Source organism: Mus caroli, chromosome 4, assembly GCF_900094665.2.
Source record: "Mus caroli chromosome 4, CAROLI_EIJ_v1.1, whole genome shotgun sequence".
Taxonomy (NCBI): domain Eukaryota; kingdom Metazoa; phylum Chordata; class Mammalia; order Rodentia; family Muridae; genus Mus; species Mus caroli.
Window position 1 is genome coordinate 118075392 of NC_034573.1, and position 24534 is coordinate 118099925.

The 24534-nt window shown below is 48.8% G+C and overlaps 1 protein-coding gene across 1 annotated transcript in view; it reads left to right on the top strand.

The window, feature by feature from the left end:
* The window catches only part of Csmd2 (CUB and Sushi multiple domains 2), a 575103-nt gene that overhangs the window by 301389 nt on the left and 249180 nt on the right, over window positions 1-24534 (top strand). The window contains exons 7-9 of the mRNA XM_029476560.1: window positions 10849-10926; window positions 15854-15941; window positions 16631-16755. Coding sequence (XP_029332420.1) covers window positions 10849-10926; window positions 15854-15941; window positions 16631-16755 — 291 coding nt within the window. The remainder of the gene's footprint in view (window positions 1-10848; window positions 10927-15853; window positions 15942-16630; window positions 16756-24534) is intronic.

Sequence of the window (24534 nt, forward strand, 5' to 3'; positions counted from 1 at the left end):
CCCACTACTGTTGTCTTCTGAAAACAGAGATTGCGATTCACCCTAAAGGGACTATAGGAAGTGAAAGGAGACTCTGGCACATGCTAGGTTGTCAGGAAAGGGAGCCCTTAGCCATACACTCCCACCAACGTGTTAACTTCCTGCCTAGACATCTTGCCTGTGGGGAAACCTGTACCATGGGAGGGATGGGGTTAGGACAGCTCCCTTCTCCTTGCCCATGTGTCCTTTACCTCCAGCTCCCACCTGGCGATCATTATCTGGTGCCTGTTCCTCCTGTTGCCACATCCCAGCCTGGCCCCGCCACTCTGCTCATTGCCTGACTTTCCATGTGACCCCTGGTGGCCCAGAGACAGAAGATATCCCTTTGGAGCAAAGGTGGTCTCTTCTGCCTTCCAGGTGCCTTGCACTGGTCTCAGTCATCAACAGAATGGCTGTATCCACCTGAAAACACACGGCCTTAAAGCTCAGAGGCCTGAACTTTGTGAGCAGCAGGCATACATTGTTTCTTGTTACTGTAATGAAACACATGACAGAAGCGACTTCAGGGAAAAAAAGGATTATTCTGGCAAACAGTTGGAGGGTACAGTCCATCTTAGCAGGGAAATCATGGCTGCACAGCAGTAGTCAGGAAGGAAAAAGAGAGAGAGAGAGAGAGAGGAGAAAGAGAGAGAGAGAGAGAGAGAGAGAGAGAGCGCAAATGCATATGCTTAGCTTTTTTTCTCCTTATTCAGTCCTAAACTCCAGCCCAAGAAATGGTACCCCTTAAATTTAGGGTGACAGAGGCTCTGGTTCCCTGCCAGTAAGAAGTACTCAGATAGAGAATGGAAGGAAGATGTCCCAGAACAGGCTACTGAAACGAGGAACTGATGGAGGTGGAGAGCCACTTAAACCTCTTCCCTCTGGCTGGCTTTGGCAGCTGAATGTTCTGGAGTTGTCTGTGAAGCCTGCTACACTCCCACCAATAATTGCACCCAGGACTGCTGTGCTGGTAGATGGTACAGTCAGTAGAGTGCCTGCTATTCAAGCTTGAGGACCCAACGTAGGCTCCCCCCGCACCCGTGTAGAAGGCAGCTGCAGTAACACACATCCAAAACCCCAGCACTGGAGTGGGAAGAGGAAGGAGTAGAAATGGGGAGATCACCAGAACTCATTGGCTGGCCAGTCTAGCCAATCAAATGAGCTGGAGATTCAGTGAGAGATCCTGTCCCAAAAAATAAGGCAGAGGAAAACACCAAACACCAGCATCTGGCTTCTATATAATACACACACACACACACACACACACATACACACACACATACACACACACACACACACATGCACACACACACACATACACACACATAAACACACACATACACACATGCACACACACACATGCACACACACACATACACACACATACACACACACACATACACACATGCACACACACACATGCACACACACACACATACACACATGCACACACACACATGCACACACACGCACACATACACACACGCACACGCACACACACACACACATGCACACATGCATGTACACATACACACGCATGCATGTGCACACGTATGCACACACCTATACACACAGATTAAGTAACTCCTTGGTCTCCTCTTCAGGAACGCCAGTAGCCATACACTGTTTGTTCAGTGGCTAACCAATAGGTCACACCCACAGCATCCAATAATGCGTTCCTTAGAACCTTAGCTGGGCCGCGATGAGACTTTCTGCCAGGTCTGAAACACCTCCAAGAATCATGCCCAGCCAGCTTTGAGAAGCTTTGCATATTTCCTCAGTCATCAGTGATCCTCCAGCAGTTGCCCTCCTAGCAATGGTTTGTGCCAGAACTTGGGTTACTTTCCCAAGGTTTTTGTTCTTCCTTCACTAGAGCAATGACTCAGAGGACATTAGGGCACTCCGATGGCAGCTTTTCCCACCAGCAGATCCGGTAACCCTCAGTCTACCCATCCCCTTCCATGTCACCATCAGTCTTAGGCAGGGCTACACACCGACACTTTGCCAGACGCCCCCTTAGGTTTCCTTTGTCACTGGACATGAATAGCAGAATCTCACTGCTAGATATTCCCACATCTGGTCGCAATCTTGTCACCTTTGTTCTACAAAAACATGCCACCATCTTGTCTCCCATCAGCCTCTCCAAGTTTTCCCAAGTCCTTCATGAATTAGGGACCTGCCTTCTTTTTCACACACCACACCATCAGTCTCAATAGCTTTGACAATTATTTTCTGTGTCGACAAAGCCTAGCAGGCGTGTTCAGCCTTTTGACGTGTGATTAAGTTATAAAAATCACAGCAACAACAACAATGACAACGACAATGACAACTCTCATAGTTTATTATTTTTCTTGGCCCACATTCACAGCTGTCCTCAGCCATGCGTGGCCCGTAGGCCATGGGCAGCACAGGTAAGAACATTCATGGCTGGACCTTCAAACTAAAATTTACCCAGGAGATCTCTAGCAATATGGCCACAGACTTTGGATGGTCACTGTCGATTTCAAGAGAGTCCAGTGCACTGGGCCCTGAAAAGCTAAGCATCTGGTCGCTCAGGTCTCTGAGTTTACAGGTCCTGTGGGAAGGGTGAGAGTTGGGGTCTAGTCATCGTCTGCATCTTCTAGTCTGTGCCTGCATTTTCTAACTGATCATTCAGTGTGTTTCTCTCCTTCGCTACTCTGTCACCCAGCCAACCTCTGCGGTTGACTTCAGAAATGATGCCACTAATTCCCCTATCTGCATTGTGCAGACATTGTGGTGACATGAGCCCTCCCTTTGGGGAATGTCACAGATTAGGTTGAACCTTAAGTTCTTTAAATATGGTGTTGACAGATGCTGTGACACCTGTCCTGGTTTCTACCAGACAAATGCCTCCGGTTTGACCCTTCCATTCAACTATGCACACCAGTGCCATAGCTGGTAGTGATAGTCTGTCTAGACCCTTCTACATCAACTCTGGGGCTCTGAGTTTGTATTCATCCTCTGAGTCAGTTGGCCCGGAGGCAAAAACGCCAGCTGCATTCAGGAATCATCATTCTTCCCTTTGAGGAAGATGCCCTACGGCCTTAGACCTCAGGCATCTGCCCTGCATGTCAATCTGAATTGAAAAGCTCGAGTTCTGGACACCAGCCTGGTCCAGCAAAAGATGTGAGTTATTGAGGTAGATCCACAGAACTGGTGACTGGGTAGCAAGGCTGGTCCGCATCATCATCATCAGCAGCAGCAGCAGCAGCAGCAGCAGCAGCAGTAGTGAGAGAGGGCAGGATGCAGGATGCACACACATAAAGAGGAGATCAGAATTCAGTTCTCAAACCACTACCCTATGCAGCTTTCAAAAGATGGGCTGGAGGGGGTGGCAAAAAAAATCTAAGCAAGAGGGGATGTAATTAAACCTGAGCAGCTGAGATCCTTGCAGGAACAGTTGGAGAGACTTTCTGAGGGCAAGCAAATGATTTGAGAAAGAGTGAGCACAAGGAAGTTAGGGTTGACTTAGTCAACAGGACAGCCAGCAGCGGGCCAAGAGTCTGAATCCACAGCCATGAACTCTGTGTATGTCTGTACTTCCAGAGCCTTGGGGAGAGGCCAGGTTTCCCTTTGGCCCCAAACAACCTTGTCTCCTGTTATTTCAGCCTGATGGCCTGAGCTTCAGACTAGAGAGCTGTTATATCATCTCTTCTTCATGTGTCTCTATTTAAAGTGTTTATATGCATGTTCATATGTATATGTATGTGTATGCACACATGGCTGTGGTTATGTGCTCATGGAAGCCAAAGGTTGATGCCACACTCTTCCTTGAGACAGAGTCTTTCACTCAAACCCAAAATTCACTGCCAGCTAGCCAAAATTCACTGTTCGGCTAGCCAGCCTGCTCTGGGGCTCCTCTGTCTCTGTTTTCTAGGGCTAAAATTGCAGCAATGCAGCATAAGCGCCCCCCCCCTGAATTTTTGTGGGTTCTGGGATCTGAACTCCAGTTCTCTTGCTTGTACTATAAGTAGTCTAACCACTGAGCTATCTCCCCACCCCCTTTAAGTGAAATCCTCTTTCTATCAACTAGTGCCTGAGCACAACCCCAGGGCACAGTGTTTGCAGGCACACTCACTAATGAATTAAGATGTAGGCAATATGAGCGGATGTTCCCCAGAAAGTCCCGAGGTTCTTACTGATTTACCCAACTATTCATCTGACTCCCTTTCTTTCTTTTCTTTTCTTTTTTGTTAAATTCTTCTCTTAGATATTGGTTCCCAACTGCAGTTTCCTGTCCCTCCCCTCCGCCACCCCCCAACCCCCCCCCCCCCCGCAAATAAGAGCAGGCTTCTCAGAGACATCAACCAAACACAACATACCATCACATCAAAGCTGGAAAGCCAACTCAAAAAGTTGACAAACGGGTCATAGACAGCCCCACTCCCACTGATAGGATCCCCACAAGAGCAGCAAGCTACCCAGCCCTGCTTTGCAGAGGAACTAGGTGAGACCACTCCTTCCTGACAGGACCTGCAGTTGTGCTCTCAGGGACTCTAAAGGGACACCCTGTTCTGTGCTTGGACCCTCCCCCTTGGCACCCTGGTCCACTTGGATCTGCTGGGTTCAGGGTTGTTTTTTTTTTTTTTTTTTTTTTCAGTGAGCTCATTTTGTGGCGGATTTTTCCCTGGTGTGCCATGTCCCACCCACTCAGGGCAGGCTGTTTTGCTATATGCAAATCTAAGGTGTGATTGTTCCTTGGAACCCTTGCAACTGAGCCCCCAGCCTGTGAAGGTGGCTCTTTGATGCTAATGTCCCTGGTGATATATAGATCTTGCCTAGATCCACAATGCTGACTATCTTAGACAAATATCCAAGAGGAACAACTTAAAAGGAAGAAAGATGTACTTTGGTTCAAAAGCCGCTAACTCCATCATTTGGGGACTGAGGCACAGTTGTGGGAGTGTGTGGTGGAGAAGCAGGTGGGAGGAACAGGAATGGGCCGGGGCCAAGCTGTACCCTTCAAAGGCACGCCTCCAGTAAACAACTTCCTCCATTCAAACCCTGCCTCACACAGTGCCAACTTCCCAGTAGTCCTCGTCAGATTTGAATTTCATCCATGGATAAAATCACTGACTAGGTCAGAGGTCTCACAGCCTAACCATGTCTCGAGATGCCTCACAGACACACCCAGCAGTGTGTGGCTCCCAAGCTCCTAGGTGTCTCTCAGTCTAGCAACTTGAAAATTATTATTCACCGTCATAAGTCTAGCACCCACCCTTAACCCGACACTCAAAGTCAGTTTCTTAAACCATCCTTAATATTACACAAAGACAAAAACAAGCTCTTAATTCCGTCCGACATGATACGACTTTCCTGCATCCAACCAACCAACCAACCAAATAAATAAATAAATAAATAAATAAATAAATAAATAAATAAATAAATGAGTGATTTCTACCCTAGAGTCTTAAGACCAGACAGAATGTAGAGAAGTTCATTGCCACAATGCAACTTGAATCCCCTTCTCAACAGAGGACCTATCTACATGATCCTCTTCTGAGCTCCAATCAAAAGTTCCCACTAATATCTCAGCCCACAGCATTGGAGCCTTCCCAGGCTGCCCCTCCAAACTCCTCTCAATTCCCTCCCAGACCCAGTTCCATAGGCTTCCGAGCCCACTCTAACAACCCCTGCTCTCCAGAGCCGTTTCTCTGTTAAGCACTTGTAGGGCTGATAAAAATAAATTTAAGAGACAAAAAAATTTATTTTTTGCTCATCATTCAAAGGTTTCAGCCAGTGGTCAACTGGCCCCTTTGCTCGGGACCCAAGGTGAGACTTGGTGGTAGAGCAAAGCCACCCATTTTATGGTGCTCAGGAAGCAGACAGAGACACACAGGAAGGGTTTGGGGCAAGATACAGACCCCAAGGAGATGTCCCCATGGCCCGCCTCCTCCAGGCAGGCCCACTCTCATTAAACTTCCCGGAACCTTGCAAAGTAGCACTACCTGCTAGTACTCTGGGCTTCCTAAGCCTTCTCAGGAACACTTCATGTCCAGGTGGTAAATACTGACCCACTTGTTAGCTCCCAGATGTTGTGGGCCAGCTGTAAACCATAGATCCCCAGAGCCCAGGTCCAGGCCAGCTGAACTTGGATGGGCATTTTTTTTTTTTTTAAGATTGTGTGGCTGGAATAAGGAATGCCTGCTCAAAGACTTGTGATCCTTGTAATTCCCAGGCTAACTTCACAAGGGCAAAAATTCTGCCCATAGATTCTGATGTGTGTGTCCAGTGGCCTTTTGATGCCCAAAAGTTATCACGAATTATGTAAATCTGGAGACCTGATAAACTCTGCCCTATGGTAAAAGTGGAAGGAATTCGGAGAGGAGAATGAATATGAACTTGATCTCAGGCTCGGGAATGATGTCATTCACTGCTAAGAGCAGCCCAGCTACAAGGCCCTGAGCCTGAGGGTTAAGTTAGGGAGTTCTTCAGGCAAGGGAAGGGTAGAGAGGGTGGATCCTGTCTTAGTTAGGGTTTATATTGCTGTGATGAAACACCATGACCAAAAGCAACTTGGGGAGGAGAGGTATTACTTCAGCTAAGAGTTAACACATCACAGTCCATTACTGAGGGAAGTCAGGACAGGAGCTCAAGGCAGGAACCCCGGAGGCAGGAACGGAAGCAGAAGCCATGGAAGAGTCCTGCTTACTGACTTGCTCCTCCTGGCTTGCTCATTTTGCCTTGTTATATACCTCAGAGCCACCGGCCAAGGGTGACATTATACACAGTGGGTGGGGCCCTCTCTTATCAATCATTAATCAAGAAAATGCCTCATGGCCCACAGGACAGTCTGACTGGTGGAGGCATTTTCTCAGTTGAGATTCCCACTTTCCCGGTGTCTTACTTAGGGTTTTACTATTGTGAATAGGCACCATGACCAAGGCAACTCATATAAGGACAACATTTAATTGGGGCTGGCTTACAGGTTCAGAGGTTCTGCCCATTATCATCAAGGTGGGAGCATGGGAGCATCCAGACTGGCATGGTGCAAGAGGAGCTGAGAGTTCTGCAGGCTGCTTGCAGAATACTGACTTTCAGATAGCTAGGATAAGGGTCTTAAAGCCCACGCCCACAGTGACATACCTACTCCAACAAGGCAAACACCTATCCCAATAGGGCCACACCTTTTAATAGACCCACTCCCTGGGCAGAGCATATAGAAACCATCACACCAGATGACCCTAGCTTGTGTCAAGCTGACATGCAACTAGCCAGCACAGACCCCCAAAGTCAGGAGCCCTTCTAGGGTCTCAAGAGGGCAGGGTCATGAGAGGCGTTTCCTCAGTGCAGTTTTGAGAGAGAGGAAGTGTCGTCTTCCTTAGCAGCTCCTCTCTTCCTGGCCACGGCTCACACACCCCATCAAGACCTCTAAGGAAAGCCAGAATATTAGGTACCCCTGGGGATGGGGTCTGCCCCTGCTCTGCTTATCTCCCCCTTGCCCCTTCCCTCCAATGGACACCAGAACCAGAGGTGGGAGGCCATGAATACCCTCCTCAGTCACACCTTTGCCTCTTAGTCAGGTGTGGCGATCCATCTCTATAGACTTACCTCATATGGGCTGCATTGGGTCGGAGACTCCATGCTCCCCCTGTGTCCTGGGGCCTCCAAGACAGGAACTTCAACTTCCCTCACAGTGCTCAGACAGCTCTGTTTCTCCCAGGGATGGTTGAATCGCAGCCATACCTTATTAGCTGGGCTTGAATAATGCATGCTTCCCTGCTAATGCTCTCTGCTTGATAATGCGCCCATGTTAGTGTTCATTGGAAATTTTCCCGCTGGATACACACAGAGAGCAATGCGCATTTATAAAGGAGGTTCCAGAGAGAGGAGGGAGGATGGGGCTCCGTGGTAGTGACTGGACTTTATCATGCATCCCACGTAGACAGTCACTCGTCAGGGGAACAGATTCCTCGGTTGGCTTTCTTATTTAGCTAGAAATGGGGGCAGTGGGAAGCTCTCCTGAACACCTGATGCTGTGGACTTTGATTGGGGAGTGGTGTGTTTCCTCCCATCCTAAGTGAGTATCTGAACCTTCAGCATCTGAACCAGGACAGGGAGAGGCTAAAGATGGTGCGTAAGCCCCTTGGAAATGGGGCCGGTCACAGAAAGCCAGTGCCTCATCTTTGTGTTCTAAACCCAGTCTCCTGACCCTCTTTGATTCCCAGTTTTATTTTCCATCAAGCAAAACACACTAGCTACCAGGCAAGGAGGTTGGAAGTTTAAGGGCCCGGTGACTGTTTCCTGAGATCCTAGATACTCTTTTGGGCACTGAGAATACAGTAACCAACCAGAGGGCTCTCCATAGTCGAGCTTACACCACTGCAGCCTTAGATGATAAATGAGCCAGGTATGGGGGTACCTTTGACCCCAGCACTGCGGAGGCAGAAGGCAGATCTCTGAATTTGAGGCCAGGCTGGTCTTCACAATCAGTTCCAGGCCAGCTAGAGCTACATAGTAAGAGCCTGCCTCAAAAGAAAATTAGTTAGTTAAATAATTAAAGAAAAACCCTACAAATGATATAGTATGGTAGAACACCCAGGAAATGAACTCAGGAGGGGCAGAAGAGCTGGGGCAGGAGGTGCCATTGTAATGGAGTGGTAGATGAAGGCTCATTGAGGGAAAGGGGCTTGCCCAACTGTTTCCAGGAAAAGGAGAGCAAACCACAGGCATGTGGTGGGAAGCATTCTAGAGAAACTGACAGTCCAGGCAATCAGTATTCTTGGCACACTTTGGGAACCTCAGGGAGGCCTATGTAGCAGAAGAAGACTGGTGGGGGTCAAGGAGAAAGCTAATGAGGTCAAGGGGACAACCGGTTGGTCCTTATAAGCCATTTACAGATTCTAGCTTGTGCTCCAGGAGAACACATTGCCACCTAAGAACCCTAAGCAGAAATGGCCTGCCTTGCACTTAACTAGGATTCCTCTGATCCTTGTGCTAAAGGCAGGCTACTCAGAGACAAAGGAAGAAAGCGGGGAGGTCATGGCGATCAGAGAAGAGGTGTCAGCCAGCCACTTGGGTGACAGATATGGAGACCATCAGAAGTGGCTCATGGGGTCTACATTGGGGAGGATTTACTGAGGAGTTGTGTATGGTTCGAGAGTGAGGAGCCAGGGAGGACAGCACCCAGGGTCTGGTACACAGCAAGTACCTGGGCACAGTTGTTACCACTCCTGGGCATCAGTCTGCAGGGCTGAGTCAGCTGCCAACTGACAAGATACACAGGGATCTAAGATTGTACAGATGGACCAAGGTTTAATACCGGAGATGCAACTAGGTCTTGGTCACCAGGAACAGGGGAACAGGGGAAGCTAGACAGATGGGGTGAAGGATGGACCATTGTAATATGGAGTTCCACCTTCTGCATGCCACTCCGTGAAGACTGGAGGCGCTGTCCAATGGTAGAGTCAAGACTATCATTTTATCCACTAGGCAGCCACTCAATTTCCATATCTCAGTGGCCTCCAGGACTCGGCTACTCTTGCCCCCCAAGTCAGCTGGTATGGGCTAGGTCCCGCTGGGTCTATAGGCTCAACTTTATAACCACATTTTCCCATGACAATGAAGATGCAACAGACAAGCCTAATCCAGCAGGTGCTCTTTAAGGCTTTGGATTCAAGGCCTCCAAATGTCCAGTGTCCAAACCCAAGGTTAAGAGGTGTGAGAGAAACATACCTCATCTCTGCAATAGCTACAAAAACCGTAACACAGGACAAAGATATAAATAGCCCAGTGGTAGATTGCTTGCTTGGTATGTCTGAGTACTGGGTTTAGTTCCCAGTACCACACAATATTCATATCACAAGCAGTATGCCATGGGAAATAGGGAGAAATGGAGCTTGACCCAGATTACCACTCCCTGTCAGGGCTGGCTCAGATACTGTGTGGGGGAAGAATCTATAGATTTGCAGTCACGCAGAGGGTGCACTATGCATTCCTTAGCTTTCCATTGCTATAACAAATACCCAAGGCAAATCCAATTAAAAAGAATAAAGGGTTGTTTTAGGACTGTTATTGCAAGAGGTATCAGTCTAGAGGCTGAGCCTGTGGCAGCACAATCCATGATGGGGGAGCCCTGGGTGGAGGAGCCAAGTGCTTCATGGCAGCAGGACACGTCTGGAGTCCAAAGACTCTTTATAAGGACACATGTTTAATGGTGTCCCCGTAAGTCCTACTTACAGAAGCTTCTAGCACCCGCCAGTAGTGTCACAGGCTGATAGTTGAACTCTTAGTACATAGTTTGTGGAAAAGCATTCCAGATCCAAACTTAACAAGCTGCAGACACTCACAAAAGATGCCCCAAGGAGAAGAAGAAACTATTTCATACCCAGAAACCTCAGCAGTCGTGGAACTGCATTCCCACCAGAGGCCTGGGCAAGTCCTAAGTCTTTCAGACACCACAAGGCTTGAGGGTCCCTTTCCTGCCACCCTCAGAAGTCTGTTCCTTCTTGGCAGAAACCCTGCTACCCCTTGCCCTGTTACTATATAGGAAGCCTCCCTCCGCAGATGTCCCAAGCCAAGAGACAGGATAAATCTGACTTGCGTCCCATCTGTGACTCATGGACCTTTGCAGCCCAGCACAGCCATGAATACAGCCCCAAACATACTTAAAATGAGATTGATTTATTTACGTGCAGCCGTGTTTTTGTTGTTGCTGCTGGATCCCGTGGTGCTTCTCAAGCTTGAACTTGGTAGGTGAGAATGTTACGTCACAACTGTCAAAAAGAGTGGGCATGCTTCATCCTACAGGAACCCCATCCAGGTCACAGATTACCCCTCCAACCACCTTTCCTTCTCTGTCCTCTCTAGTCAAGAAGCAGATTGAGCTGAAGTCTCGAGGCGTGAAGCTGATGCCCAGCAAGGACAATAACCAGAAGACGTCTGTGTGTAAGTGTCGGCTGGCCCGCCCACGAGTGCCAGTGCATAGAGCTCACGCTTGGGTCTGAACCTCTGACGCTGTGACCAGCTGTGACCCCAGGGAAGTCAGCTGCTGCTAGATGACTTCCCTGGTCCCTCCCTCCCTCCATCTGTGCGTGGATTCACTGAGCCTGCAGCTAAGGAGCAGCCCCGGATGCTCTCTGCCTTCTCCCTCCATCATCTCCTTCGTCCCCCCTTCTCACTCCCCATTCGGTCTGCAGTCCAGGGAGTCATTTCTGCACATTTCTTTCTTTCTTTTTCCTTTTGAACCACTTTCACCTGCTAAGACAGTCCTTTGCCTAGTGCCTCTTCAGGCTGGGATCTGGAGGTACGTGTGGGAGGGTGTGGCTCCCAGGGTCAGATTGTGCAGAGGAGGAAGGGACATGTCTAACAAACCTTCCAAGGGTGCTGGACCTGGCTGGGGAGAGCAGAGTGGGGACTTGCATCATGGCTCTTAGGGGTGGTGAGGAAATCCTGGCAGCGACCTGCTTGGGCAAATTGCGTCTTTTGGGGACTTGTTCCCGCTACCCTTGTTTGGAAGATGAAACAAGATCTGGTGCTTTGGAATGGTCTAGAGTACCACATCCAGAGAGACACCTGCTGGGCCTGTGTTGAAGGGATTTAGAGTGTAAGCCTTGGGGGTGAGGTGTGGACACTCCATCACTAATCTGGAGCCAGGTACAGGAATTCTGCTCAGGTTGCCAGGAGACTGAGTTTCCTTCCTGCCACTCTGTCTAGCTGCCCTTTCTCTCCCTCATCTTCCTCTCCCTCCCCTGACCCGTCTTCCCTCTTCTCCTGTCCTGTCTCACCTCCCTGCACTTGTTATTTTTCTCCAATTGCCAGAAGTATCCTTGGTAAAGAAAGATGGAGGAAAGCCATCAGGTTTCCAAGATCTGTGCTGGTGTCTGTGGCCAGAAGAAGACTAGGGGCAGAGGCCATTGGGGGCCTAACTAGAATAAACCAGAGTGTGGGGGCTTGCCTTAATCTCATGCTCTCTCGGGTCAGAAAGTACTAGTGGCTGTTAAGTTCATCTATAGACCAGAGTCTATGGTGGTCCCTGCTCCAGAAGATTTGATGGCAGAAGGAAGCCAGGGGACTCTGCTGTTGTGCTTGATTAAGGATATCAGGGACAAAGATGTGACCCTAGGAGAGCTCTGGGCCAGCCCCAGGCCCTGCAGAGAATGGTCCACCTTTCCCTGAGCCCAAGGGCTCTTGACATAGCCATGGAGACAAAATGAACAATAGAAACCATGGCTTTGCTTTACAGTTCACCATAGAGCCATTAAAAAAGCTTAAAGAAGTGTCCAGCATTGTGTGGGGGTCGGGGAGGGACCCACATGTTTATCCTACCCTAGAAACTAAAGACTTTGTTTTAACATCTATAAAATGGGGATACAGAGCCCTAGCCTGCCTGCCTTCCCAGGATGCTATGGATCTAAGACCGGCCTTCTGCAGGGCCTTCTTTACTGTGGGAGGCCCACAAAGTAGCTGAAAAGTACATATGGTCTGAAGGTGCATTTATCTGAGAGAGTCCATGGTTTTCGTCACTTAGACCTTCCCCGGGTGCCCACAACAGCCCCAAAGAAGTTACTAAGGAAGTAATATAGACGATCTTTAAGCATATATATGTGTATGTGGTATTTCTTTAACAAGGTTTTAATCTCCGTTGTAAAACTTCCTAAATAAGGTGTGAATTTGACCCAAGTTCCCCTGAGACAGTGGCTAATATCTGCATGAATTCATCATTTATATTCCGCTTAGACCTTCTGTGGACCGTTGTCTTGAACTCAGGGGAGGGGTGGGCCCTACTGATTTCCTCCAGCAGACAATCTGTGGGAACTAGCCCCCTGGCCATGGCTCCCAGCTCTGCACCTATCCGCACTTCCCTTGTTTTGGGTAGAAGGCATTGTCACAGGTTTTCCTGGTTGTGGGGTCAGGGTGGGTTGGGTCAGGATTACCCTTCGTTCTTGACCGCCTCCCTCCCCCAATAGCCAACATCAAGTCAGTACCAGTGTCTGGTCTAGATTGACAGTGCAGGTAGCAAGTTCTGAAGACACTGGGGAAATGCCTTTTGCTGCTGCAATTGGTGTAGGGAACTGAATCTGGACCTAAGTTTGCTTATTTGCTGGAGAGCTGGGTAGGTCTTCAAAGGACCTACCATCATTGCCAGGGAAAGAGTGCTGGCTGGATGTGAGCTGTCTCAGTGGGTTTGTAACTTCAGGGGCTGGCTGATGGCGGGGAGGCAGGGTGGTGGGTGGGCTCTGTCACCCTTAGCTTTGGTTCAGCCTCATCTACTGCCTGGAAAGCTGTCCATACCGAATGAGAGGGCAAAGGAAGTGAGAACTGCTGAGTCTTCTCAAGGTGCTGCTAAGAGGTGGGTGTTTCTGTTGGTAGGGACCTTGGGATGGGTGTGGTCCATGCACAAGTTGAATGGGCAGGACCTGAGGACAATGGGCACTTAGCTTAGAATCTGCTGCAGTATGGTCCGCAGGCTGGATGACTCAGCCATTGGGGACGGCTCTTGGATTAGGGATCATCTCGACCTTTACTCCCCAAGTCCCTGTTGTCCTGGAGCCCCAGTTACCCTCTCCTTTCCTATCCTTGCAAAATACCATGGCTCTCTGAAAACTCACTCTACTTCAGAGACTTCAGTCTTGCTGCCCTAGCCTGCAGGTTTCAGGGTTGGGGGCAATCATAGTTCTGTTGATGATGTATAGGCCCGATAAGCAAGGGAACAGGATAAAGACTAAGGAGATGGCGTGCTTCAACCTGGCAGTGTGGAGCCACCCAGGAGGCCTTGCTGGCATTACCACAAAACCAATAGTTCGGCCCATGTCTGGCCTGAACCTGGAGACTGTCAGATGTGGCCAGATTCCCTTGTCAGCCATCCCCTGGGCTACTTAGAGATGTAAACAGGGGCTGTTCTAGGCCTCTACTTGTGGCAATGAGCTGAAACCCCAGCACTGCCTTACCTTGCATCAACTACCAATGTCCTCACAGACCCAGGGTCAGGAGGCCCCTGCTCTCTCTTTATCTTCTTCCTTTATCCTTCCACATTCTCTTTTCCTCACCCATTCCACACATCACATGCCTCACCAGACTCTTGCTGTCCTTGACCTGAATGAGCACAGAGCATCTTTCAATAAGGACCCTTCTGCCACCAAGGACTCTTTGTTTTGTTTGGGATCTTGTGTTTGTTTTTGTTTGTTTGTTTGTTTGTTTGTTTGTTTTTTGCTTGTTTGTTTGTTTTCTTGCCGTGTGGCCCTGGCTGACCTGGAACTTGCTGTGTAGTACAGACTGTCCTCGAACTCATGGAGATACATGTTCCTCTACTGCTCAAGTGCTGGGATTAAAGACAGGTGCCGCACATTCAGCTACACAGAACTCTCCAACAGCTTCCCCCTTTCCTATGTATTTGGGATAAGACTCATACCCCTCCAAGGTTATACATCTGAGGCCTCACATTCCGCCTTCTCATCCCCCCCTCCTTATACTCTAGCTGCACCTGACGCCCCTCCCCCCGGTTCTGTCTCTCTATCTCCACCTCATTCTTCTTGTCTTGTCTTCAGCCTCTGCCACTGTCCCCATGTGCCTAAATCTCACCCCTTTATAAGATGCATGTTCAGTGCCGCCTCCCTGGGAAATTTTTCACACTTCTCCTAGTACTACATGACTGGTCCCCCATCTGAGCATCCTTTCATCAACCCACCACTTCCGGTTCTGACGTCCCTTCAATGCTTCATGGCTTCCCTCAATGAGAAACTTCCTGAAGACAGTGATCATCCCCTTGTACAAAAGAGGGGGGCTCAGAGACCGTGTGCCCGCTGTGAAGAATGAGTGAGCTGTGTGTAAGGTGTGTAATGGAGAACCTCTCTCACACTGTAGGGACCTGAGTGGAAGAGAGGGGACATGAGCAAGCTCAGGGATTGTCACTATAGACACCCTGGATCCTTCAGGATTACCGTTGGAGTCACGGGATTGGTGGGTCCTTGAATGAAAGTTCTCAGTTATCCTCCACCCTGGGAATACAGAGGTGTGAAGTTAGACCAGCCTGACCAATGTGAACCATCAAAAGCAGTGAACGTGTGGGGACCTAGAGGTTGCCCGCAGTCTGCACTGTGTGTGTACCCGCCGCCCCAGACTGAGATCTGCTCCAGCTCAGGCAGCCACGCATAAGGTTTTTTTTTTTTTAAGGTGTAAGAGTGTCATCCCACCTGCTAGAAATACCCCAGATAGCATCTGGTTGGTGCTCTTGGCTGGTGTAACATTGGGAGGGGTAGAAGAGAATATTGTGGTACTTGCTTAATGTGGTCTGATGGGAGTCTGATGGGAAGAGGGCTCTCAGAAGAAATGTCCATATCTGAGCATAATAAGCCCCTTCTTTGAACTTGAAGCTACAACTTTCTCTCTCTCTCTCTCATTCTTTACCGTTTCTGATCATGCGTTCACATTTTATTTAACTTCCTTTGAGTCATCTCTCCATCTGGGGCTGAGGTTGGGGGGCGGGGCGGAGTCATTTCATCTAGAATCTCCATCCCTGGATCTGAAGTGCAGGATGGGGAGGTGACCAGAGCCTTTGGACAGTCCACTTCTGGCCACTGGTGTGGGATGAGGGAACAGGATGGAACAGGATGATTGTGGAGCAAGAGGGGCTGTCTCAGAGCCCATATGATCCCAAAGAATTTCACTTGGATTTTTCTTGCAAAGGAATTTATTGAAAGTAGCCTCCTACCTTGCACAGTCAGGAAAGCCCTGTCCAGTAGATCCTCGACATCCTCCACAACTCCGGGGAAGCAGGGCCTCATCCTGTCTCCTCCTCCCACCCTGAGGCACTTCTCAGCCTGGTGCCTTCCTGAGACTATCTATCTATGTGTGTGCTGTTTTCTTTGCCTTGTAGTAACTCAGGTTGGTGTGTCCCAAGGACATAATATGTGTCCAGACCCTGGCATACCTGAAAAGGGAAAAAGACTAGGCTCAGACTTCAGGTAAGAAACTACTTGGGGACTTTCTAGCTACAAATGGTATGGGGTGGGGTGACCTGGGCTGGGTGGGGGGAAACAAGACCTGGCTTTTCTGGAAGTGGGGTGGGGATGGTGAGATGGGTACAGAGTGACATTTACAGGGGAACAAGCTGTTGTCTCTCCTAATCCGATCTTTGGAAGGATACCCCTGCCTTATGGGGTATGACCTGGTATAACTAAAACATGCTTATGTTAAATGGCTACAAAATGTGTATAGCCAGCCAGAGTTTAAAGGGTTGTCACTCTTTGGCATGGTATAGGAATGATGACAGGCCTATTGTCGTCTGGCATACCTCAGAGCCCCCCAGGAAGTAAATTTTTGCAGTTTTGTACTACCAAGGCATCTTCCCATATCCATCCATTTGCACTCTGGTTTATGAGTACCATCCGCCCACCCTCAGCCCTAATTGATACTTATCTCCCAGCAGTGATCTCTGCTCACCAAGCCTCCTTTTAACTCAATCCTAAAACCATCAAATGTTCCCAAACAACTAAGATGAAGGGCAGTTGCAGCCTCCAACAGATTTTAAGTGCTGAACAGAAGAGGGCAGATGAAAGGCCAGAAAGAATGTTTCCCAGGAGACTTGTGTCCAGAGCCAGGGTGTACTCCTCAGGGCCCAGAGAATGAACTCATAACACACCTTGTCTCCCAGGTTAGGATCCAGCGTCCAGTTCACCTGCAACGAGGGCTATGACCTGCAAGGGTCCAAGAGAATCACCTGCATGAAAGTGAGCGACATGTTTGCAGCATGGAGTGACCACAGGCCGGTCTGCCGAGGTGAGGGCACCCGGGAAAGGGAGTTCGCTCAGACATCCACACTGGGCATGGAGACCTGGGCCATCCTCCAGGCTGGCTCATCTTGCTCTCTACTGCTCCCTAAACCTCAGGTCTCACATCTTTGACCAATCACCAGTTATCTGGCATCTTCTCTGTATCAAGACCTCTGCTAGGAGCAGGCATAGAGGGGTAGGGAGACAGACATAACCCCTACCCTGCATGGACTTCATAGTCCGATGGGAGAGGCATAGGAAGCTGGTTGCTGACACATTGCACAAAGAGATCAGAACCACACAGAAAAAGGAAAGCAAGCCACCCCGTACACTCTTGTCTTAGATCCATCCATTATAACAGACACATATCCCAGCCTTCTGCCCCCAGTGCTCCCCTTGCTTTGCCCACACTCTGCAATAAACAGATCTGTGGTTTCTGAAGCAGTGCTTTTAGCTATATAGAGATGACATGGGAGCGAGGCATCAAAAGCCTGCTCGGTGAGCTTCCCTGACAGCAAACCTGGCCATCCTGTCCTCAAGGGCCCGCCTGCCCACATTCTCACCTATCACATAAACCAAAGAAGACTGCCTGCCAACAGCCATAAATTATCCAAATATTGGAAGTGAGCAAGTGACCATCACTGGGGTAGGACAACATGCAGCTCTTAGACAGCCTCAGGGAGCTGAGGACCCCTCTAGGTGAGAAGGTATATATTGCCGACCTAAATGGTTCTAGCCTGGATCCTTACTTTGTAAGTACCTCTGCATTTGAGCAGAGCAGGAGCAGGCTGTGGAAGAGAACTAAACCGTGACTATACAGAAGAATGTGCAGTCTGTCAGTCTGTCTTGTAACTGTGTTGATGAGGAATCTAGAAGGGAGTCTTGAAAAGATCGATCTTCCAGTTGAGCCTTCTGTTCTTTCCTATTGTTCAGCTTTAAGGTGGCCGTGGTGTACTGCATACGCTGAGCTCTGTGCCTTTCTGCCATGTCATTCCAAACACCTACCTAGCGAGATATATATTTATATAGGACACAAAAGAAAGCATCCTCTGTATAACTGAAGATGTGGAGAGATCACCTATTTTCCTCTGGATCCACCTTCTTGCCCTGCAAGAATCAGGAAGCTGATCAGACAACACATGCCAAGCACGTTATAGTTTAGCAGGTGCTAGAAGCAAGATGGACATCCTGTAGTGGGTGGGGACTCTTATTTTGATCATCACTTAGAACAAGGCCTAGTACACAGTAGGTGCTTTATGACAAGTGTTGAATGATTCTGTGGAATGGATGAATAACTGAAGGGTACATGAGTCCAGGTGCAGAACCCCAAGCCACAGAAAGGCACAGGGTATCTAGTCTGCAGACCATGAGACCTTTGGTCAATGTGTCCTTTCAGAAGCCAGAGCAGTAAGGCCTAGGAATGGTAGTGAAGGCCGCACTTCCATTGGAGGAAAGCTGTTCTTAGTCATAGTGGTTTACTCACAAGGGAAAACCCAGGCTGAGGAAGGGCTAGCATTCTAGAAGGTGGTTTTAGTCAAATAATCTACTCATGTATTTTCTCCAGATATATTGTGGGCCCCACCTGAGCTGTCTCTAGTAAACCTGATACTGGATTAACCTCTCTGCAAACCTTCGCTAAGCATTGGGCTGCTTTCCCCTGTTACCCCATGCCACTGTGAAAGCGGATAGCAGGGCAGGTGGGGTGTGGCCCTTCTCATCCAGCAGTTGCCACTCTGTCACTGTGTGTCCTTGGTCCATTATCTTCACCCCTCTGAACCCCTTTTCCTCCCTGCTCAGTTGAAGGCTCACTACCCAACTACCCCCCAGCATCACCAAGTTAGTGCAGTGAACTTAATAGTGCTCATTTAGAAGTGGCGCAGGGATGCCCGCAAGGCTCACATATGCACCTGTGTAACTCACCCTGCTGCACAGCTGGCCCTTAGCTGGAGCTGCAGAGCACACCTCATCCTATGGTAGCTGTAGGTTCCCCCAGAAGCTACTCTCCTGTCCACTGGGGTCCCTCAGCTGGCTGATCCTGGCTGGGGCTCTTCATTAGCCTTCGCCACAGGACCCTTGCAATTGAAGAAGAAAACCAACCCTTCTCTGCCTGTTGACTGAGAAGGAAGCAAGGCACATTACTGAAGGGGTGGAGTCTCAGCACAGCCTGACTTTTGCCTCCTGCCTTCGTCTTCCTCGTGGTTCCTCTGGCACAGGCTGTGGAGAGGGAGACAGTGGAAGACCAAGGCTTAGATTCAGATGATCCAGCTTTCCTGAAGGTCAGAGCAGAGCTCCATCTTAGATGCAGCGATCTGTTCTGGCAGTCTCTGAGACGTTTCCCCCCAGATCTTTTGTTTTAAACTAAGTGGAATTCTACACCAATTGTGATCTCTCGCTCTCTCTCTCTGTCTCTCTGTCTCTCTGTCTCTGTCTCTCTCTCTCTCTCTCTCCCTCCCTCCCTCCCTCCCTCTCTCTCTCTCCCTCTGGATAGTTGGGTGGCCCTCACTGTTACTATTAAAAAAGGACAAAAGAAAGAGACAAAAGTCCCTCAATCACACGAAGCTCCACTTGAAAGCCGGTTACCCACAATGGCAATCTAAAGTACTCTGCCCACCATACATGGGGTATTGTTTTCCCTCCGATGCATGTAAAATATGATGTGGCTTTAATTATTCACTTTTCCACACAATTAATTATACTAAAACACACAGACAGGCAAATAATAGCTTCTGGATAAATGTTTGAGGGCCACCAGAATGAGTCGGGTTTGTGATTGATGTGAATGAGGACTATGGAACTGTGCCCTCATTTTGGAAGTTTTGAAATTGGTGATGTATTCCAGCCTCTGCTTTCCCTCCCGGCAGAAGAAGTTAGCCTCTGCTTTGACTCCTGGGAAGTCTTTGTTGTTTTAAGTCTTGAGACAAGGCCTCAAGTAGCCCAGGCTGGCGTCAACTTTGCTCAGCATCCAAGGATGACCCTGAACCCTGGAAACCGCCCCTTCTGCAGGGATAACAGACACATAATGCCACACCTAGTTTCCTATAAAAGCTTGATAGTGCAGAGCATGCTTTAAAAAGGCAGAGCATGGGTTGTATTTGTTACTTTTATGTTTATGTCACCAAATACCTGACAGGGAATGAACAGGAAACAAGTCTCTCTCTCTCTCTCTCTCTCTCTCTCTCTCTCTCTCTGTATGTGTGTATGCCTGTCTCTGTGTGTCTGTCTGCATCTATGTGTGTGTGCATGTGTATGTGTGTGCCTGTCTCTGTCTATCTTTCTGTGTATGCATGTACCTGTGTGTGTATGCTTATCTGTGTGTGTGTCTACATGTATGTGTGTATGTGTGCATATGCCTGTCTGTGTGTCTTCTCTGTCTCTCTGTCTCTCTGTCTCTCTGTCTCTCTGTCTCTCTGTCTCTCTGTCTCTCTGTCTCTCTCTGTCTCTCTGTCTCTCTCTCTCTGTCTCTCTGTCTCTCTGTCTCTCTGTCTCTCTGTCTCTCTGTCTCTCTCTCTCTCTCTCTCTGTGTGTGTGTGTGTGTGTGTGTGTGTGTGTGTGTGTGTGTGTGTGTGTATACATACACATGCACAGGGTGGTGGTGCCTGTCTGGCTGTCTGGCTGTGCATGTGCTTTTAGAATACAATAATTTAGGTTGGACAGAACACCATATGTAGGACTCAAAGGCCTAAGTTCAACTCCCAACTTTGTCATTAACAATCTAGGTGGCATAGGAGACATTGCTACAGTGGATCTGCATCTTTTCCCTTGACTGTAAAATGGAAGGGGACCTGGGAACTGTGCATAAAGTAGGCTAAACACAATGGCATGATCATTACAGATGTCTGTCTTCTTCCTTGGTGGCTTCCACAAGATCAGATTCCTGGGCCAACCCCTTAAACACCTGTGTCCAACTGTCCCCTCCCTTCCCCCTGTCGCCTTCCTTAATGTCTCCTCCCATTCTTACTCCTCCCCTCCCTTACCCTGTCTTCTTTCCTTTTCTGGTGCAGATGTCCTACTGAGTCACTAGAACCCATGCCTTATTGTCCCAGCCCCTTACCGGTATGTGCCAGTGATAAAGCTCCCACTTATTAAGACATTCATACTTGTCTGAAGCATTGCACACACTGGGCATTTTTCATCATTTCCTTATGAGGCAAGTGGCAATAGCCATATTTCATGTTGAGCTGAAACTTCTAGTAGTTGACCCACTTGCCCAAGGGCACAAAGCCAATCAGTTGAGCTGTTTCAACCCCTTGCTCCAAACACTCTGTGCTACTCACTCTTGAGAATCGCACCTGGACCTCCTTCAGAGTCAGAATATGGGGGAGCTGTGTGGAGCAGCTCTCCCATCTTGATAGCTTTCTTTTGACTGAATTTCAAATGTCCAGAAAGATTGCCATTTCCATACTGAGAACTCCCCTCTGAGAACACTCACCTGCTTTGAAAGAGTCAAGGAGGAAGGAGGAAAACCAGAACCTGTGTGCTGTTTCTCACTCCGTGATGGGCCATCGGGGTCGGATACGCCAGAAAGGTCAAGTGTAAGCTACCAGTGGGATTAAATGGCTTGGCTCAATGTCGAGGTTGTTCTGCAGGAAATTGGGAGGGAACCAAACAAGGATCGGGGATAGAAGGGCAGTTTGTTTTAATGGCAAACCTTAAATTTATGGTGTGACCATGTGTTGTCCCAGTGGCCACCAGGCCCGGAATTTAGAAAGAGAAAGCAGATAGGAGATTTGAACAATGACAGTCTTTTGATCAGGTATGGTATGAAGGTGTGGAAGGAACTGGAAATACTGGTGAGTGGTCTTGAGGTCCTAGGTGACAAAAAAAAAAAGGAGGAGGAAGAGAAGAAAAAGATCAGGAGGACCTAAAATGGGAAGTCTGGAAGACAGTAGACCAGAAGGGCCTAGGGTGTAGGATGCCCGGGGCCATTGTGAACAAAGTGACCCTACTGGAAGTATTAGTGAGAGGAGACAGGTAGCTATGATGTCTGGACTTCCTGGTTCCAAGGACATCAGGTTTCTGTGTATGACCACAGATGTAGCTATGCAGACGGTAGTGGTCCAGATCCAATACAAGGGACCAGTATTTCAAAGAAGGGGCCAGCCACCTCTTGGCTAGAGCAGGAGGATAAACATCAGCAGGCAGAGTTACATCCGGGGGAGTCAGGAAGAAGATGTGTCAGCTGGGTAGCTTCCTGTTTCCTCCAAGTACAGGAAGGTATCAAAAATCATCAGTAAGGATAACAGAGCGGGATGAAGGGGAGGGTGAGAGGCCAGTGGGCCTTGGAAGGCATGAGAGGGTCTTTGGGAGGCAGGCGTGGGGGAACTGACAGAGCTCAGTGGCAGGGTTGTTGGGGTCCTGGGAAGAGTTTGAGGAGGGTGATGAACGTAAAGAGATACCAGCTTTGCTTCTCCTGTGATTTTTTTTCCATCAAAGCTCAATTATGTGAAGGCAGATATGGAAATATCTGGGGGAAGGGGCCGGTCCACAATTGGTTTCTCCTATGCAACTGATTAAAGGGGAATGAAGAGAGACTTAAGGTTTGCAGGAAACTGATCATAATGGTGGACTCTGAGGTCTAGGTTGGGTTAGGATGGAAGAGAAAACGAGAAGATGGATGAGGCCTGGTGAGTAGAGAGAGAACACCAGTAGTCACCATGGGTCCAATATAATTCCAGGAATTGTTAGAGTCATTTGCAGAAATAAATGACAGTGGAAGGAGCATGATGATCACCATGGAGGATGTCAGAAACAGGGGTTGGAGAGAAGAAAGCCTTCAGTTAGGCAGGAAGATGTTACAGCTACAGTAGGGATTGGTTGGCCTTAGGATAGTAGCGGGAGGCTGGTGTGACAGAGCATGCCTGCATGTCTAACACTGGGGGAGGGGGAAGCACTAAGTCAAGAGATAGTAAGGTACAGGATAGCCTAGGTTACCTTGTCCGAAGAAAAGTAAGTAACTTGTGTGTAAGGTGGGAACTGTGCTCGGGCTGGAGGGAGGTCAGTCCTAGGAGAAGCAAGAGCATGTGGCCTGGATCAAGGTGGAAATCAGATGTGGAGAGAAGCTGAGTCACAGGGACCAGGTTTGCATTGCACACCTCTTGTGCTTGAAGTGGCTCCCTGCTCTGGGGTCAAACAATTTCAAAGCTAGAGTTGGCTGCAGTTCCAGTTTGTGTCTCTACAGTTCCCAAGGGTCCTGGTCCCCGTGACACAGCACCATGATGTCCTGAGGAAGGGTAGGAAGCCCGGAAGATGGGGAGAAATCTCTGTAGAGAGACTAGATGGGAAACTGCAAATAGGGAGAGGGGAAGATACATCCATCCACTGATTCAGATGCTGTCTGAGAAGCTGCCATTTGGCTAGCCCATCTGGGTCACAGTGAGGGACTGTTCATCTGCTGGTGGGATGCCTGGAGTTGGCTGCTCAGGGGGCAGAAGTCTGTCTGCACCATCCCCTGGCTGACCTTGCCCAGACAGCAGACAGAAAAAAAAAGCAGCTCAGACTCCATCAGGAACCTGTCTTAAGGTACTTGGTGCTAAGTATCTGCAGATTGTAATATTTTTAATTAAGCCCCTCCAAGTTCTTAAAGTGGTAAATGCTTTTTGACCTATTCTCTCTAATTACCTTCAGCATATTTTAACACACTGCAAATACCATCTAATTCTTGGAAACAAGCTCAGGATAAATCGAGTCTTTTTGGCAGCAAAATTAGACTTCCCAGAAGAGATGGGAGATGCTGCCGGGGGCTGGGGGGCAGGGAGCTGCGTGAGGATTCTCTGCAGGGCCAGAGTACTGAATTGGGGAAACTCTATGTAAAGGAACTTCAAGGGCTCTCCAGGAGGTGGCTCAGTCAGTAGTGTTTCCACACAAGCATGAAGACCTGCGTTCAAAAACCCAGTTACCAATGTAATAATAATTAAAAAAAAAAAAGAAGCAATATGCAGCAACTGGTACCTGTGACACCAGAACCAAGGAGGCAGAGAGTGTGGGGGAGCTGGGACTTGGTGGCCAGCCAGCGGAGCAGAATTGGCAAGCTGTAGACTCAGTGAGAGATTCCATCTCAAAAATACTAAGGTGGAAAGTGACTGAGGAAGACACCCACATGCTCCTGTATATAAATGTCGTTACACACTCACATACAAACCTCCAGAAAGCTGCAATCGCACTCCTGGGCCCGGGAGCGTGACACTGAGTCCGGCACTCCTTTGTTGAATACTGAGAATGTCCTATCTGTCACTCTCACTGGGACTCACTGAGGTGCTGTCACCTGCCCCCATTAGGAAAAGAAAGGCGTGTGCGGAGGCGTTGCTCACTCCCCGAGACCTGAACAGCCAGCAGATAGATTTAGAGTGGAAAGGCTAAGTTGCTAAGCACCCAAGACTGGCCTGTCCTCAACTATGCCATCCGCCCCAAGTGTTATGACCTGTGAGTCAACATGGCTTTTAACACAGTGAGAGGAGCAGTTGGATACACATAAGAGCAGGGAACTGGGTGTCCAAACTCAATTCAGGGGCTGAGGATATGGCTCGGTGGGTAAGGTGCTTGCTGCACAAACATGACGACCTGAGTTTGAATCCCCAGTGTGTATAAAAGCTGGGTGTGGCAGTGCACTCCCGTGATCTAGTGTTAGGGGGCTTTGAGGAACTTGCTGGCCAGCCAGACTTAGCCAAATCATTGAACTCTGGGTTGAGTTGAGAGACCTAGTCTCAAAAAGAAAAGTAAGCTGGAGAGCAATGAAGAAATACGCCCAATGTTGATTTCTGGTCTACACTCACGCACGCACACAAAATAA